Consider the following 18,338-nt stretch of genomic DNA (forward strand, 5'->3'; position numbering starts at 1 on the left):
TGGCTGATGGGTTTTAAGGAGGGCGCTTGTGATGAGCACTGTGTATTGTACCTAAGTGATGAATCACTAAATTCTCCTCCTGAAACCAATATTACACTATATGTTAACCAACTAGAATTTAAATATAAACTTGAAACGAACAACCAAAACCCAAGAAGACAAATAAAGGAAACAACCGAAGTATCTCGTAATAATAGGAATGGTAGAATTGTAGTGCGTTCAAACAATGGACACCATACAGCAAAGAAAATACACTGTAGCTGCACACAACAGGATGAAATTCACAAATAGTAAGCAAAAAAGCAAGACCCAAATTCACATATACATCACAACCCCGTGTTCTAAAATAAGCAAAATAGGGGCACCTGAGTGACTTAATTGGTTTAGCGTCTGCCTTTGCCTTGGGTCGTGATCTCAGGGTCCTGGGCTCCCTGCCCAGCGGGGAGTCGGCTTCCCCCTCTGCTCCTCCCCCCAACTCGTGCATGCGTGTGCTCCTTCTCTCAAATAACTAAAATCTTAAAAAAAATAAAATAAGCAAAATGAAACTACAGATTCATATTTAGGTGATAAAAGTAGAAAGCAAAACAAGAAAATATGTACCATAAGTACCTCTGGGGAAAGAGGATTTTATTGAAGGTGGGGTAAGGTACACAATGGGGGGTGGGGTGGGGTCCTGGCAGCACTCCTCTCTCGGAGTGGTTATGTAGCTGTGCATTCTCTGATTTGTTCTTTAAACCAAACACATGTTTTATGCATTCTTCTGTGTGATATAATTCACATAAAAAACAACATCAAATGTGACTCGTGGGGGAAGTGCAGCCCACTCACTGCCCTTTAGAGGGGAAGAGCTGCAGCGCTAACTAAAGCAAGATGTGGTGACTTACGAACCAAAAGGTGAATCCACCAGGGTGTTAGAAACACTGGCACATTATTCTACAATTAATCTTGATCATTTTCAGGGACCCAGAAGGATTTCACGTCTGAGTGGACTGACAGTAGCTGAGTGCTGATCTGTTCACCCTCTGAAGAACCCAGCCCAGGGAATTTGCCTGGGAGCCTGAGGCCACATGGATCCACTGAGCTTGCAGGGGCAGCCAGGTCTGGCTTCAGCACAGATGGCCCCTCCCGGCTGGCAGACAGACAGCGCGGGGCAGGAGGCTCGGTTTACACGAAGCAGGATCCATCTCAGAAGGGAGGTGAGCAGCCCTGGATGGAGATGTCTCTGCCTTTCCCCAGCACTAAATGCACTCACCCTGACTGGGCGTTCTTGACCTTAATGGCAATGGAAGTGTTATTTTAAAGATGCACTGCCAAGAGGGACTGGCTTCTCCAAGTCCCGGCCAGAGAGAATACCCATAAATCTACAAGGCTTGTTACTTCTCAGAAACTAAACCAGGAATTACTCCTCTTCATCGTCTCAGCAGGAATTCAGACGTCACATTGAAGGACATGCTTGTGCTTCATCTGATGATCTAGGCAGAACCGCCCATGAAGCATTCCAGATTCCTATTCTGACAGCTTTGTAGAAGCGAGCAGCCCATGACCCACCATTTTGCCCCTGCAACTACTTTCCAGGCAATGATTCCCTTTGGCATTGTCAAGCCCCCTTTCTTGGGCTGTTGTTTTTCTTCACTGACCTCAAAAGCCCTGGAGGAATGTGCCAACCTCACTCATTTTCGAGAAAGCCACATGGTTGGCAAAACCGAGGCCACCCTTTGTGTGTGCGGGAACACTTGTGTGGAAACAGCCACCCCCGGCAAATGTGTGCACCTGTTTGTGGCTCAGTGGGGACACGCTCACAGTGACAACCAGCCACCTGCCATTCTGAGGCTGGAGCGCAGGCAATTAGCAAATGGTGCTGGTGCTTCCCAGAGCAGCCCGATCGCTGAGGCCCCTTGAAGACGGTAGCTGTGTGTGCCTGGTGTGGGGGCATCCCTAGGTTTCTAGGACACGTTGAAGAAGAAGCCCAACCCCCAAACTTCCCTTTTCCTTTTAAGGCTAAAGCTCTTTCTTACCTGAAACCCGTAGCAAAAGTGCCTAAAAAGCACATGTTGAATATAATGACCCAATGAGAATGTTTGTAGCAACTTGACTACACGAAGAAATAAACTAAGCTATTTAAAAAGTAACTTAGGACTGGAGTCTTTTTACCTATATATAACTCAAAACCCGTATTTCATAAAAATGTATATGCAGGGATGCCTGGCTAGTTTAGTTGGCAGAGCGGGCGACTCTTGATCTTGGGGTCATGAGTTCGAGCCCCATACGGGGCACAGAAATTACTTAAAAATAACGAACGAACTTATGAATGAATGAATAAATAAATAAATAAAACACTTATGGGTAGATACAATATATTGCTTAAAAAATGTATATGCAAATGTAAAAATGCTATAGTTAATGCCTGTTTGAACACTCAAGCTAAAGTCTACCACAGCCTAAATATCATCAGAAATGAAGGGGAGAAAAAAGTAATTAAATAAAAAGGTATGAAAAGGGACATCTGGGGACTTGGGCAAGTTGTCATAGCTGGGACCTCTAGCAAATGCCATGCATGATGCGAATTAAGGATCTACAGTCATTAGGAATTGTGCTAATTAGAAACATTTGCCAGTCTCCTGGCATTGCCCCGCGGAGCCCCTGGTGATAAGCCCCTTCCTTATTTAAGCTTGCTAGAAACCCGTGCACTTCACTGAAGGACTGGGACATGGTAATGATCATACCAGTCACAGAAAAGTGCATTTCATGTCTGTTAAATGGTGTAGCAGGTGTCAACTCACCTACTAAAACATTCGGGTTGGATGCAGTGTTACCATGTCATTATTAAAAGGATCTTGGTTACTGTGTATAAACACGGATTTCTCTGACCAATCTACTAGACTGATTAACACTCCGTGATTAGCAGTTTAAGGGTATGTTACCAGTTTACTTAGAGTGGTTTTTCGCTGGCCAGACTGATTTCAAATCATGGCGTTTGAATTTTTAAAAAACCACATTTCTCTGTTACCTGGGAACTTGGCTTTCCATGATGAGTCTAGTTTACTAGCTCCTTGACTCAATAACTAGGGAGTTGTAACAGTTAACTTCCTTCCACTACTTCCTAGGTAAGGGGACGTTAAAGGTGACAAGCATAAAGTTACCACATCACAGTCCCCTGACCAGCGGAATCAGTATTATCTCAGAACCTGTTAGAAATGCAAATTTGGGGTCCTCCCCCAGACCTACTGCATTAGAAGGGCTCAAAGGGGGACCCAGCAACCTGTCTCACAACTGCAACAGAGTAACAGAACACACACATCATAAAACACAAGCAGATTTTCAAAAGAGAGACAGTCATCAATCATTTCAAATAGAAAAGAAGGTCCCAGAGGCTGAGGACAGTCTAAGAGGTTGGTTTCAGGAGACTCTAGGGGGCTGACCCAGTAGGTACGTCAAGTGAGCACATCACTCAGTCCCCAAAAAGAGATGCTTTGAATTTCTCACACTCACTGGGCATTATTAGGTGGCAGAGTTTGGGAGAAAGCCTCTCTCTATAGGTGTATTATGTTATTATCACCAGCTCCCCCATTTCACAGATGTGAACACTGAAATTTAAGAGCGAGTAATTTAAACTCACACAGTAAGAAAGTAACAGATACTTCTCCAAACCTGTGCTTTACCCACTTTGCCTAACTCCTCCAGATTCTGCCAGTGGCTGGGGAAGAAAGGGAAGACTCATCAGCTTAACTTGGGCCTTCAGAATTTATAAATATGGTGGCTACTGACTGGGTCTATGCCAGTGGTAATTTCTTGGGTGAGGACAGGTAGCTTTTTAAAATTAGATTAATCTGGATTAGCCAAAACCTGAATTAAACAGCATAAGAGATCTGAACACAGATAACAAAACAGAATACGTTACCACTCAGTGTTTCTTGAACCAAACCAAACAACTACAGTCTACGGTTGTCCCCTAATAGCAAAGATATCAAATTTTATTAAAAAGGTTTTTTTAAAAGAGCTACAAAATCAGACCCCAGTCGTTTTCAGCAGGATTTTAAAACAGGGCATCCAAACTCATCTGATCCTCACTTCAAGTGAAAATCTCGACACACCTCAACAAGGCTCCTTAAACCACACAAATTAGTCCCGATGCCGCATTTTTTTTACACTGACTCAATGTTCCATAGTAAGCTCTCCACTCCTGACAAGTTATCTCTGCTGCAGGAGCCCAAGTCCGGGGAGGAGAAGAGCAAGTAGAACACACATTGTCACTTTCATTGCCGATTGTATGCAACGGCAAAAAGCCAGGGCTCCCATGCACTCCATGTCCAATGCCACTACGGATAATGGCAAATAATTAGTATAGAAAAAGTGCTTTCAGACCGAGGTAATTTCCTCACTAGTAGCTAAAATGAAGTGCCGTCCTTTGCCTTTCACCCCCCAGGCCAAACCGAAGCCAGCCGGTTGGGAAAGCCGAATTCCTTTGGTCCAAACCCTCAGTCCCCGGAGGGGAAACCAGCCCACCACGGTTTGAAGACTTACCAGAGGCTCCGCAGCGAGGTGGCGCTGGGTCTAGAACACCAGCAGCTGGTTGGCTGGTTCCCCAGACTCTGGGTCGGAGCAGCAGAAGGGGAAGGAAGGGAGGAGGAGCCGGAGGGAATTAGAAAGTGGGAGTGGAAGCGGGGAGGGGCCAGCAAAGCCAGACCTCCAGCACTCCCCTCCCAAGTCACAAGGTCTTTCCATTCTTGGAGTTTCCTCCCCGCCCCATTTAAACATTTCTGATCACACCTCCAGCCAAATCCTTGGAAGAATTATAGAAGACATCCTCCTGGCCTCTCACAGAAGCTCTGGAGACCCCACTGCTTCCAGGAAAGGGGTGCCCCCCACCATCTTGAGAAAATGAAGCTCTTTCACTGGGGTTCAAGGTGTGAACATGCATTTCCAGGCTGCCTCTGATCTCCAGCCCCACTGGACCCCTGAGCTTTAAAGGCTTTAAAGGGGGCTGTCCCGGGTGTGTGCTGTGGGGCAGACAAGTGCTTGGCATTTTGCTTATAGGAACTTGCTTAATCTTCATAGCGAACCCAAAGGTAGGCACTATTTCCAATTTACAGATAAGGGAACTGAGGTTTAGAAAAGTCACCTAGCTAACCCCCTGTCCGCCAGAGCTCGTCCACGGGCAGCCAGGACCTGGATGTGGGCTACTGCAAAGCTTCCACGTAGAAACAAATCAACAGACCAACCAACCAGCTGGCTCTGGACCTGTGATGTGCAGTAATAAGGTTTGGACCGAGAACTGAATTCAGTCCCAAGTTCCTGGGTTGGTAGGGCTTTTGTGGCCTTAGATAAACTAACCTTTGTAAGCCACTTCTTCCTCATTATAAAGCTAGGGCTAGTGACCCGTCTTACAGGGTTCTTGGGAAGATGCCAATAGAATACTGTGAAGACACCGGCCTACACTCAATACATATGTTCTTTCCTTTCTGACAGCAGCATGTGAAACCAAAGAGCTTTCCGAACCCTTTACTGCGCCTACTCTCAGACCAGGCTACGGATGGATGATTACCACCAAGAAGAATCCCCAGTGGGTACTTTAGGTTAGAGTTGCCAGATTAAATACTTAGGACACACTTACACCAAAAAAAAAAAAAAAAAAAAAAAAAAAAAAAAAAAAAAAAAATTCATTGTTGAATCAATATATTGTGTACCTGAAACTATTGTAACACTGTATATTAGGTATAGGACTTAAAAAATGTATTCATTATCTATTGGAAATTCAAATTTAAGCGGGCATCCTGTATTTTTTTTTGCTAAATCTGCCAACCCTCAAGAGTTGGAATTAACAACACAGGGAAAGAACTCTGGAAACACTTTGCCAAGTCCCAAGTTGTAAGCAGTTTTAGGACTGGTTCAGCAGAATCCGCAGTACCCAGTTCAAGTTCAGCCTTGAATCTTGCTCTTCCACCATCATGAAAGGGAGTTTGCGTTGGGCCCTCCTTATCTCTGCACTGTTGCAGAGATGCAAGGAATCTGCTTGTGTTCTTGGTGGGAAACACAGTGTGCTCTCAGCTTGAATTCTTCTGCCATTGTTTTAGTCTGTGGCCTAACTTGTAACAGAGGACAAATTACTCTGTCCATCTGCATGCTTGATAATGATCAACTGTCAAACTATTTTTTTTTAAGTCCAAAGGAACTCTAATAATAATGAAAATGTGATGAGAGGTTTTTCTCAACATTAGCCAGCTTGCTGAGGATTCCAATCGTGTCTACTTGGAAACTTCAACTCTTTCAGAAGAAGGAAAATTCGAAAGAATGAGAGGCTGAGAAGCACATGAAATTGTGTAAACATAGTAAAGTAAAAAATATTTTACAAATTCATAGGGACAGAAGGTAGAATGATGGTTGCCAGGAGTTGGGGCGGGGTGAGGGAGAGTAAGTTTAAAGGGCATCGCTTTTCAGTTTTGTAAAATGAAGAGTTCTAGAGATCGGCTGTGTAACAATGAGAATATATTTAACACTTTTGAATTACACACTTAAAATTGGTTAAGATGGTAAATTTTATGTTGTGTATATTTTACTATAATTTAAAAAATGATCTCTCATACAAATCTCAAGTTAGAAAAAAAAGTGCACATGGAAGAAAAATCATATAGATGGTGTTTTCCTAGAAAAGAATGTAAAGTCAAAGAAATCTGTTCCTCTCCTGGGACATTGGCCACGAGACAAGTGAAAATTATGTATGGTCAACCTGAAGCCCCAAAGCTTTATCCCTTCTTCCTGCATGTGTAGACTCAGTGTGTCCTTCCTAATCACACAAAAACTGGATTAACCACATCAGCCATTTGAACACAGATGATAAGACTGAATACGTGTTATGTTGTTACTCAGTGTTTTTTGAACCAAACCAAAAGGCACTGAAATGTGTATCAGAGAGGGAATGTAGAGATCATCCCTTAAGACGCCATTCCTTAGCTCAGGTAGTCTCTGAATGGCTTGCACTTTGGGGAGAGAAGTTCATGTGATGCTACTTTCTATTCCTACTACACACCAAATATGCAGGTGTCTCAGCCAGCTGCTCTCTGCAAAGCCCACGGCGGCTGAGTTTCATTTTCATACCAAGTAGCATTGATGGCACAAGCCCCACCCCCACCCCCGTTCACTCCTGGCACAGGACTGACCCTCACTGAGGGGTTGGTAGCTGTCTAAGGTCTATTAAGGTGGAGCTTGCGGGCTTTTATTTTTGTTTACTTCCATCAAGTCTTGAAGCTGTGAAATGCAAAGTGTTCTGAAGTGCAAAATACTTAAAAGCCAGGAAATGCAGAGGCCTAGATTCCTAGCCTGATTCTGCTCTTAACTGGTGGATCCAGGCCTTCCTTTTCTGTAAAATAGAGATGACGCCCCTTTCCTCACAGGGTCATTTTAAAGTCCAAACAAGACTATACTGGCAATTAAAAAAAAAAAATTAAAACAAATGAAGTCCAAACAAGCTAAGAGTCTGAGAATGAGCTCTGTGAACTGCTAAGAACTATCAGAAGAAATAAAAGTATTTGCTTCTACTCAAACACAGGCGATACCTTTCTTTTCTAAAAGCTGGAGCAAAACAGCTTTGACAGGTTGAATACTTACACTGACACGGTGCTGGGCATGCAACTGAGCACGTGAACATAATCCACCCAAGATTCCTCTCCCGCCAAGAGGATTACCACCCCCACTCTACAGGTGGAAAAACTGAGAAATAAAGAGGTGAGACTTGTAGAAGTCCACACAGCTCCTCAGGATGGAGCCGGAATGCAGAGGACGTGACATTGTTGCCAGAAACAAGCCATGCAGAGTCATCTGGCCTGTGGGTCCAGGACGTCCCCATCGTTGGACGGCATTTCATTATCAGCCCCGTCCAGCAGATGCCATTGAACACCCTTTGGGTTCAGTTTTGAGGAATCATCCAAAGAGAAGGCAGAGCGGAAATTCGGAGAAGGAGAGTTCAGATCCAAATTGTGTGAGTGGCAGATCAAGGACCTCAGTTGCCAGCCTCAGTCCCCGGATCTGCAGAAGGAGCATCTCAATTTGAGGACAAAATGATAGAAAGAATGGAAGGGTGCCTGGCACCTAGCAAATAGTGGTCCAGGCAGTGTGTGTAGTGGTGAAGCGAGAGCATGAGCTCTGCCATCAGAGGGCCTGGGTTCGAATCCCAGCTCCACATCTTACCAGCTGTGTGACTTGGGCAAGTCACTCAACTTCTCTGGGCCTCAGTTTCCACAGGTGTAAAATGAACATAATCATCATACCTCGCTCTTGGAATTGATACAAGGATTAAGGTAGTGAATATTCGGGAAGCTTTTAGAAATGAGTATTCCAGGCGCCAGGCACTGCTCTAACTAACCCCTTTTTGTGCATTATCTCTGTACATTTTCACAGGAGCCCTATGGAGTAGAGGTTATGTTAGTCCTCCTGCCTCAGACCTGGGAGATCATGCAAAATGGAATCAGAAAGGGCTAAGACGTTCCAGACATACACAAAAAAGCTGGCTTGTAGAATTCTGTGTGGTTTCACCCCTCTCACAGGAGCACCTCTTTAAACACCTACTAGAGAACCATTCAACATCCAGGCCTTCTCCATGCCTTACAATTTTTCAGCAGCCAGAACCAGCTACACAATTTGCAAGGCTCAGGGACCAATGAAAATGTGGAGCCCCTTGTCAAAAAATCATTAACAATTTCAAAATGGTGACAGAAGAGCATCAACCAAGCGTGGGGCCCTTCTAAGCAGGGGGCCCCGTGTGACTGCACGGGTCACACACGCATGAAGTCTGCCCTGCCAAGAGCTCTTTCCCTGGTAGGTTTCCATTGTCTTAATTGCTTTCTTTCTGCCTGCCCAGCCTCGGGCGCCTGTGCCCAAACTGAATGAGCCTGTTGACAAAGGCACACCAGGGCCTCCCACATGCTGTGGGGAGTCATGGGCTCCCTGCTCTGGGTGGCAGGGAAAAGCTTAAGCCTTGGTTTGGGAAGTTTCCGTTAGGCAGAGTGGGTAATATTCCACAAGTTGTACATTCATTTGGAATGAGGATGCAGGGTGGGAGATGTGTAAGTCACTGTGTTAAGCTTGGAGTTTTTTAAAAATACAAAATAACCTCTAAAAAAAATTCTGACAGAAGCACTCTGTCTTTGATGTTGATAAACAAAAACACACTGACATGCAAATGGAAAACTGTAAACATTTCTCCGCCTACCATCCTAAGACAATTGTAAGTCATGACAACCATAATAATAGCTTAATTTTTTTTCTGCCCCTACCTTAAACTAGGCAGCATGCAAAATGCTGTAATACTGTACGGCATATTTGGAAGTTGCTAAGAGAGACCTTAAATGTCCTCATCACAGGCAAAAAAAAAAGTTCCTAACTACATATGGTGACGGGTGTTAACTAGACTTAGCGTGCTGATCACTGTGCACTATGTACAATTATCTAATGATTATGTCGATTGCTACATTGGAAACTAATGTTACATGTCAGTCATACCTCAAAAAAATGTTTTAAAAGAACTGCAATTATCCCCATACGGATAAGGAAGCTGAGTTTTAGAAAGGTTCAGTAACTTAGCTACAACTGTTCACCAGTGAGAAGCGGAATCTGGAACTGAACTCAGCTCCACCGAACTTTAGAATCCAATCTCTTACGGTCTCTATGGAGGAAAGAAAATATTAGAACTGTGATATTTAATTGTATCCGTTTCTTTGAACGCGTTACTCTACCTCATTCCTTTCCACACGTTATTCTTTTGCAAATATTTTATTCTTTTTTAAAAAAGATGTTATTTACTTATTAGAGAGAAAGCATGTGCACCATTTGCACGTGCGAGTGGGGGGAGTGGCAGAGGGAGAAAGAGAATCTCATGCAAACTCTATGCTGAGCCTGAGGCCCGACGTGGGGCTCGATCCCTTGACCCTAAGATCATGACCTGAGCCGAAATCAAGAGTCAGACGCTGAACCACCTGAGCCACCCAGGTGCCCCATAAATATTTTTTTCTGAACAGGATGCTGGTATGGTTCTACCTGTACATAACTATTACATATAAATAAAACACACACACACGCACATATATATATATATTAGAAATGAATGTCATATGAACAAAAAAATTCAAAAGACAATGCACTATGCTATAACTTACCAGTTTTATGCATATGCCATGTGTTTGAATACACTGATACACAGTTTTTTAAAAAAATGGATAATGTACACTTTTGTTTTTTCAACTTCGTATATTGTAATCATTTTTCCGCGTTAATAAAAATTCATCTGCAACAATATTTTCAATATAAATACTAGCCTCTTTAAGCATTGATTTTGATAGGTAGGTAAGATCTGATGACTTAGAACAAGAATCTGAGGTCTGTCTTACATTCCTATGCCCTCACTCCACCTTATCACAAAGAATGGTGGAATATAATTAAGTGCCTACAAGCCAGGGACTCTTTTTAAAAAAATGCATCTCTTTTCCCAGAAAAATTGAAATCAGGATCTCAAAAAGATATTTGGATACCCATATTCATAGCAGCATTATTCCTAAGAACCAAAAAAGTAGAAGTAACCTAAGTATCCATCCATGGACGAGCAGGTAAACAAAATGTGGTCTATACATACAGAGGAATATTGTTCTGCCTTAAAATAAAAGAAATCCTGACACATGGTACAACACAGAAGAACCGCGAGGACATTATGCTAAATAAAATACACCAGTCACAAAAAGACAAATATGGCATCATTTCACTTATATGAGGTGCCTGCCCAGAATAGGCAAATTCACAGAGACAGAAGGTGGGATGGTGGTTGCCAGAGGCTGGGGGAGGGGCGGAGATGTGCTGGTGTTTAATAGGTATGGAGCTGGCAGCTTTGCAAGATGAAAAGTTTTGTGGGTGGATGGTGGTGACAGTTGCACAACGTCAATGTGTTGACCATCACTAAACTGCACCTTAATAACTGCTAAGATGGTAAGGAAAAAAAGCAACAAAACCCACATCTCACTACAATAGATAGGACTTAGTGGAAAGTGGAAGCGAACTCCCAGGTACTCTCACATTTCCACTCTGTACCAGGCACCCTGAAAGGGTTAAGGTTAGGGGTTATGTTAAGGTAACCTCAAAACAAACCTTTTAAAGAGAAGGGACCTTAGGTTCAGATGTCTTAAAACTGGCTGAAGGTCGTGCCACTAGCAGACTGTCTCAAACTCCCACCCGCCTGCCTGTCTGAATGCAGAGCCCATGCCTTTCCCCGGAATCTCCTACAAAGGAGATTGGAGATGCGGTCTGCCTCCATAATAGCCCTTGCTTGGTCTAGCACCTTGCACACTCTAGGTATTTAATCTATGCAAAGGAACAGGGTTGAACAATGAGAAAAAGGCAAGGCATCCAAGGGCACTGATGATCGAGAGTTCATTTCCTGCCTTCTCACTCTTAAACTATCTCCTCAAATGACTAATATTAGACTCAGGGCCACTGCACTGATAACACCACTTACCAGGTTGGAGTCCACTGCCTGCTGTCCCTCACTGCCTTCCAGCAGGGACAGGAGGGATGCACACAGGCCTGCTTACTACACAGGTGTAAGTTAAAATGATGAATCTGAGATGGGTGGGTACACAGACCCGCAGGTCTGGTCTTGTCTACCTGAATTGTCACGCATATGTCACCCCTTAGTTCATGAGCTGCAAAATGAGGGCTCAAATGCATGATACAGGCCAGCTCTAACACCCTATGCTTAGAACAGGTGAAAAAGTGCCCATCGTATGGAATGGATGCTTTTTTCCCCAAATTTAGAGCTCTTCAGAAAAAGCAAATTCAGAGCTTGATGAGTTAAGAGTTAACGGAACTAAAATCTAGGGGAATAATGAATCTGTCAGGGAGTACAAAGAACAGATTTCCCCAAAGTGCCTATCTTTTAAAGGCATTTTAATACTGGGCTTTCAGCAAATAAATAAACCCACACTTGACAAAGTCAAGTCCAGGGAACATTGTCAGGCAAGAGGCTCACATATCAGGGACAAAACAGTATAGCAAATACCGTTTACATGTCTTCCTCTAGGAGATTTGCTACGTACATGAGGAGATCGGAAACTTACCGAGAAGAACTTGGATTTTGTTTAACTCTTAACCAGGTATTTCCCCACACTTAATTGTCGATTAAACAACAACATGTGTTGTTACCTTGTTTGTTTATTCAACATAACTCTTGACAACTGGCCAAATCACTGGGAAATGTTAAGCCACAATATGGTAATATCAATATAAGGCCACACAGTTTCTTAATCTCGTTTGTAGTGCGGGGGATATTATACCAAGTTCAGAGGGTGAAGGTGATGATTAACGAATTAATGTTTGTAAAACACGTAAAACCGCCTAACATTTAGATATATTTACAAACCATTAAAAATAAAGTATTAATGCACTGGATAAACAAAAGAATTTGTTTCTATCTTTAGGTCAAACCTTAGAACAATCATTTCACAGGGAGAGAGAAAAGCTGTTTCTCAACTTCTGTCCAGTTAGTCTTCTTTATTCTGCTAGCAAGAAAGGTAATGATTCTTACACTTTGTGTTGGAATACGAAACAGGAGACTTCTCACAGCGGTAAAGAGCATGAAGTTTGGAGTCCTAATTCTGCCACTCTCTAACTATGTGACTTAGACAGCATGCCACTTGCTCACCCCACAACTCAGTTTCCCTATCTGTAAAACGGGGATACTAACAGTGCCTATCACTGGGTTGATGCGAAGGTGATGCATTTTAGGAACAATAGCAACACCATGTAATATTTACTGAGACCCAGAAACTGGGTCCAGAGAGGTTAGTTAGCCAGAGCTATACAGCGAGCGGCTGGGCCTGGATTTGAACCCAAGCAGTTAAATTCTAGAGCTCCTGTCTTCACTGCTGCCTCCCCATTGATGTGTAAGGACCCCACATGTGGGCGCTGCTATTTTTATTACTGTAACTGATTTTACAGGCTCTGGAAATGGAAGGGCATTTTAGAGCTTTATGTGCTCTAGAGAGGTAAGAATGAGGCGGGAAAGTTCTTTTAAGTCTTTGCTTTTTTTCCCTTCTCCCTTCATTAACCACTCTTAGGGCAGCCACACCAGGTCCTTTCCCATGGGAAACAGCTGCATTTTGTAGCACAGCTGTAAGCTGTGAATTATTCCTTCCCATTTGAAGCTGGGTGACAATATACGCTCATTCTGACCCAGCACTGAGTTGTAAATTGTCGTCACTCACTTTTCTTATGTATAAGCAGAAGTGCCCGAATCACATGGTTATTTGGTAACTTCCACCTTTCAGGATCTTAAGAAAAATGAAAAAGAAAAAAAAAAAATCCAGCCCGGCTTTTACAAAGTCATTTGCGGCTAGCTCAGTGATAAAGCCTTCCCTCCTCGCCGTGTCAGCTTTCAGGAATTCTCTGCGTTGTCTGTGTTGTGTAACCCAAGCAGCTTGTTATCTTTGCAGCTTAAAGGCTGACTTGGAAATTCAGACTGTCAACTATTTAAAGAGAATGAAAGTCCCCACTTTACTATTTTAATTAACTTCCAGAGAGCAAGGTTTCCTACTGGTTATGATAATGTTCACTTAAAATACTCTTAAGGAAACAAGGCAGGAAGCTAAGCAAGAAGGGGGAGGATTGTTGTTTTTCAAGGCCTTCCAGGAAGAAGAGTCTGAGCAAAGCCACAAAGCGAAAATCCTACAGAGTACCTGGAGAACCGAGAAGAGAGGCATGGACAGATATTAAAGAGTATAAACAGGAGAGTATGGGAAATTAAAATACATACTACAGGTTAAGTCAAGCCTTGATACCAGGGCAGGCTGTTGGAGGGTGGGTGTCTGTGCAATGAGAAGCTGCAAGGAGATTCTTGGAAGTGAACAACACTGATCACGTTTATGTCTTGGGATGATAACTGGGGTTCTGTGCAGGTGGTTGTGAGGGATGGCATCAGAAAAGACCTGGAAGCTCCCTGGCTGTGTGACATTGTTTCCTTGGAGCTGATTTTCCATCTGTTAATTTGTTCAACGGCAGTGATAACATTTGTGGTGGGGATTGAATGAAATCATGCATGGGCTTTGAAAATCATGTTGTCAAAAGCACTCCCACAGACTATACACACAGTGCTCCGTTCGGGTTGTGTGGAGGGGAATGAGGGCTGAGAAAGCAAGCCTTCTGATAGAGAGAAGGAAAGAAGGGAGCTGACTGACAGATGGAGGAGATGGGTGGGAGGGAGAAGGGGAAATCCTCAGAGGTGATTCAAGAGAAAAAGGTAATGTCATGCAAGGGCAGTCGGGGAATAGGAGTCCTCTGGGGGCTGGGATGCTGCTGGGTTCAGTTTTGGAAATGCTACATTTGAGAAAGAGGGAGATATTCATAAGGAGTGGGTGGACCAGAGAAGCCTTAAGAAGTAGGTGTTAATCATTGTTGTAATTGAGAAAGCCACCTTGCCCTGGTCTTGGAAGGTATTCCGGGACATTTTTGAGGCTTAAACTGCAGTGAGTAAACTCAGTGAAGTCCTAAAAGCCAGGGGCTGGGGCTCCTGACATGTAAGCCAACAGAAGAGTGGGATTCAGAATGGCCACTGAGGTAATTCTTGATAGAAAGCCAAGGTCCCTGGAAGGAGATGCCCTAGCCTGGGTTTCTCTGCATCCTCAGTGCCCTGACTGGGGCTGACACATTTTAGGCGTTCAGTGGGTGTTAGTGGATAAAGCTATGAACTTTGTATAATTGTAATGTAGCGGTATCGAGAATGTGGAAACTCCACTTCAGCAACTCTGTGTTTCGCCTCTTTAAGGAACTTCCCTCTGCTTGCTTCCACCTGAGAAACATCATGTAAGAAAAGAATCGCAGGTCACCACAATCCCAACTACACCAAGATGCTCATCACAGCGTTATTTAAATATCAGCAAAAAATGGGAAGCATTTCATATTTGAAACAAGAGGGGGGTGGTAAGTCATTCCATTAATATGATGATTAATATGATGAAATAAGGAAAGTGGGGACTGTAGGAACTGTTCTGCATGCTTTGCAAATATTAATTCATTTAACGCTCATAGCCATGCTATGGGTATACTATTAAGGTAAGTTCCATTCTACAGATGAGGAAGCTGAGGGCTTGGACAGTTTAAATAACCTTCTCGAGATTAAACAGGTACTAAGTAGAAGACCTGGGATCTGAGCAAGGTTGTCTGGCTCTGGTGTCTTTGCTTTAACAATATACTACATTGCCTCACAGTATTTTATTTTGCCTGATTTTTCTTAAACTAGTTTTGTGACAAAAGTTTGGAGGAAAAGTATATTCTCCCCATTCACAGGAGGAAGTGATCACATCACAGGGAGGGGGTGGTAGCAAGGAATCAAAATTCTGCCTCATTATAAACCCAGTGACAAGAGTTCACAGTTCCTTATTCTTTCCTTCACCCCCACCCCCTTGTTAGCGACAACTAATGCTTGCTTGCTAGCAAAACAACTGATAACTTAAAAGTCGTCCTGCATCATTCATCTCCTTAAAACCACCCTATTTTCATGAATCCCAATTTACAGATGAGCAAGCTGAAGCCCAAAAAGGACAAATGGGTCACGTAAGGTCACAGAGCTAGTTTCTTGACTCCCAGGCTCACTTTCCTTTTACTGCTCAGTGAGGTTTTTACAATTTCAAAACAGTGTCCTCCATCTAATCAGCCTAGTAATCACCCAGGAAACCACCAGGCACAAGGCAAAGTTAAAGAAGAGGATTGGTCTGGGCCTGGCCAGACTAACTTGACAACCTTGAAGTCTTAGGGCTAAAAGGTCTGGTGGGGCGCCTGGGTGGTGCAGTCGTTAAGCATCTGCCTTCGGCTCAGGGCGTGACCCAGCATTCTGGGATCAAGCCCCACATCAGGCTCCTCCGCTGGGAGCCTGCTTCTTCCTCTCCCACTCCCCCTGCTTGTGTTCCCTCTCTCGCTGGCTGTCTCTATCTCTGTCAAATAAATAAATAAAATCTTAAAAAAAAAAAAAAAAAGGTCTGGACTACCCCGAAGACTGTCTCTTCTGAGCCTTCGGTCATATGCAAGAGAACTTTCCTAAGGTAGGTTTGTGATAACAACCTTTCTCTGCTCTTCTTTCTCTTAATACACTATTCACCTTCTTCAGACCCACCTTAGTCCCAATAGTCTCTTCGGAGGTCACCAAAAGATAGGACAGGATGATAATGAGGAGGGCAATAATGATACTAGAACAATTGATAATAATAGTCAAAAGTCTGCAGAGAGCTTGCTACATGCCAGAAACTGCCCTGGGCAATGTTTACCTACATTTGATCTCCCACTCTACACCCATTAATCTAGGGGGTAGGCACCATTTTCCTGATGAGGATATGAGGCTTTCAGTGTGTCCATCACATGGCTGGCGGGGAGGAAATGGGGAAGGAAGGGGTTCACAGACCGCAGAAGGTGAGCTTTTGGCCCTAAAGCCGTCATTTATAAATCAACCGCAGACTCACCCCCCTACATGAAGAGATTCCTCACATATCTGATCTTCCTAGGAAATATGGCTCTTCCAAGAAAGCCAAGAGCAGAGAACACAGCGGCATGGGGTCAAGGATCTAGAAACTCATTTATCCTCCTTTTAGCCCCACGTTGTCTTTTAATTAAAAAAAAAGGGTGTTTATAGATTTTCCTGATCCCTTCAAAGGCTATTTCCTAACTTAAACACAAATTTTAAAAAATAACACAGCACAAAACAAAGCTCATGAATATGGTGAGCGAATCATGGTGTGTTATGTGGCCTCCTCAGTCATTTTGCCGAACTGAACGGGCAGGTGAGAGGATCTGGCGTTTCTGAGGTGCAGTAGTGCGCCCTGAATGGACGTTTTCAGGCACGGAAGGCGTCAGTCGGTTATCAGTCTGTTACGGAGCATACTGTTCAAAACCTTGGCTGGGAATGAGTAGTAGGTCATCTGTAAATTATCTACGGGTAAAGTTTACCAGGAGTGGAACATTAACATGGTAGAGGTGAGGCTTTCAATGGGTCATTGGCCTGTGGGCTGCTTCTAATTGGAGGTTTTGCCTCTACCTTTAACCGTTTCGATTTCACCGACTCCAACTACTGCACGAAAAGGGCAGAAAGGAGCAGGTAGTGCATGAATTCAAATATAAACACTCTGATGAGGTGGCCAGTCAGGCAGTTAGAACCAGTTAGCGTCCCAGTGGCAACAATACCACTGTTAGGTCAAGTGTCTGAAGGGGGAGGCCCCTTCAGGGCAGCTGCAAAAAGAAAGCCCCTATTAATCCCTTAACTAAGCAGCTGATGGAGTTTATCATTTTGTGCGTATGTTATAACTCTTCCAACACAGGATTATTCATAAATTTTAAAAAGTCAGCACGGCTACCACAGCTTTTTAGGGATTTCTTCATCTTGCTAACAGAGAACAGAAAATAGAACTTCGGAGGGCTTCTGTTTACAATTCACTGTCAGTCTGGCTTGAAAAATTCTAAGAAAGCTTCCTTGCTGGACTCATTCACAAAAAGAACGGGTCCCTATTTGAAAAGGGAAGAGATCTCAGTCTCCCGCCTTGAGATCTACTTTCTTTTGAGTTTGCATCCATTGTTATTTAAAGTAAGGGCATTCAGCAAGGGTTCAGCTAGGGTTATTTTGCATAGTAACATCAGAAAAGGAACCATTACCTGGTATAATCCCCTTTGGCTTCCTGAAATAAAATACAAAGATAGATGATCAATATGTATTTATGTTAATTAAGCGAATGAATTTCACTCTTGGTCACGTTTCCCTCTTAAAGTGCCTGAATTTTGTTCTAAAGAATGTTCACGAGGAACACTTTCTCTAGGGCCACGGAGAAGAATGTGGCATTGGTGAGAACACATTAGTATCCATGAAATACTTCCTATTCTGAAAAAGCACAGATGAGTCTGTCTTCTTTTAGGTCTCTGAGATCACGTGATAAATGCTGGTCTATTCCAGCAGCACACTTTTTAGTGTGGACGCAGACCTTTTAAACCGGACGTAAGAAAATCAACACAGGCTACTTGTTTTCTCTTTTTAAACAAGCACAGAACACGCTTGGTTTTTCAGCTCCTAGCGTCTTTAAGCATTAAGGGGCTCTGGCACTCGACCTCAAGAAAATGTATACAAAAGTTACTTAATTTAAATGAAAATTACAGCTGTTGTAACAATTGCTGCTTCCCAAATTCAACTATTCCAGAGCTCCTTTCCAGAAGTACGGTCTAAATTCTTTTCCCCCAGAGCAGTCTAAATTTCATTTTCCTTTGCGACAGGCAATAGCACACTATAGCTCATGCAAATTACGCTAAAACAGAAAACGGTGGCTCACGTTTTTCAC

At 43.3% G+C, this 18,338-nt stretch overlaps 1 protein-coding gene and 1 long non-coding RNA gene across 5 annotated transcripts in view; one reads left to right on the forward strand and one right to left on the reverse strand.

The window, feature by feature from the left end:
- The window catches only part of FRMD4B (FERM domain containing 4B), a 319,952-nt gene that overhangs the window by 45,668 nt on the left and 255,946 nt on the right, over positions 1–18,338 (reverse strand). For all 4 annotated transcript variants that reach the window (XM_034658635.1, XM_034658633.1, XM_034658632.1 and 1 more), the window contains one exon: positions 17,665–17,687. In XM_034658635.1, coding sequence (XP_034514526.1) covers positions 17,665–17,687 — 23 coding nt within the window. The remainder of the gene's footprint in view (positions 1–17,664; positions 17,688–18,338) is intronic.
- LOC105239834 lies at positions 4,821–5,608 on the forward strand. The gene is made up of 3 exons (XR_858752.3): positions 4,821–5,066; positions 5,143–5,258; positions 5,470–5,608. It is a non-coding gene; the product is annotated as an uncharacterized LOC105239834 (long non-coding RNA).

This window comes from Ailuropoda melanoleuca, chromosome 4 (assembly GCF_002007445.2).
Source record: "Ailuropoda melanoleuca isolate Jingjing chromosome 4, ASM200744v2, whole genome shotgun sequence".
Classification (NCBI taxonomy): Eukaryota; Metazoa; Chordata; class Mammalia; order Carnivora; family Ursidae; genus Ailuropoda; species Ailuropoda melanoleuca.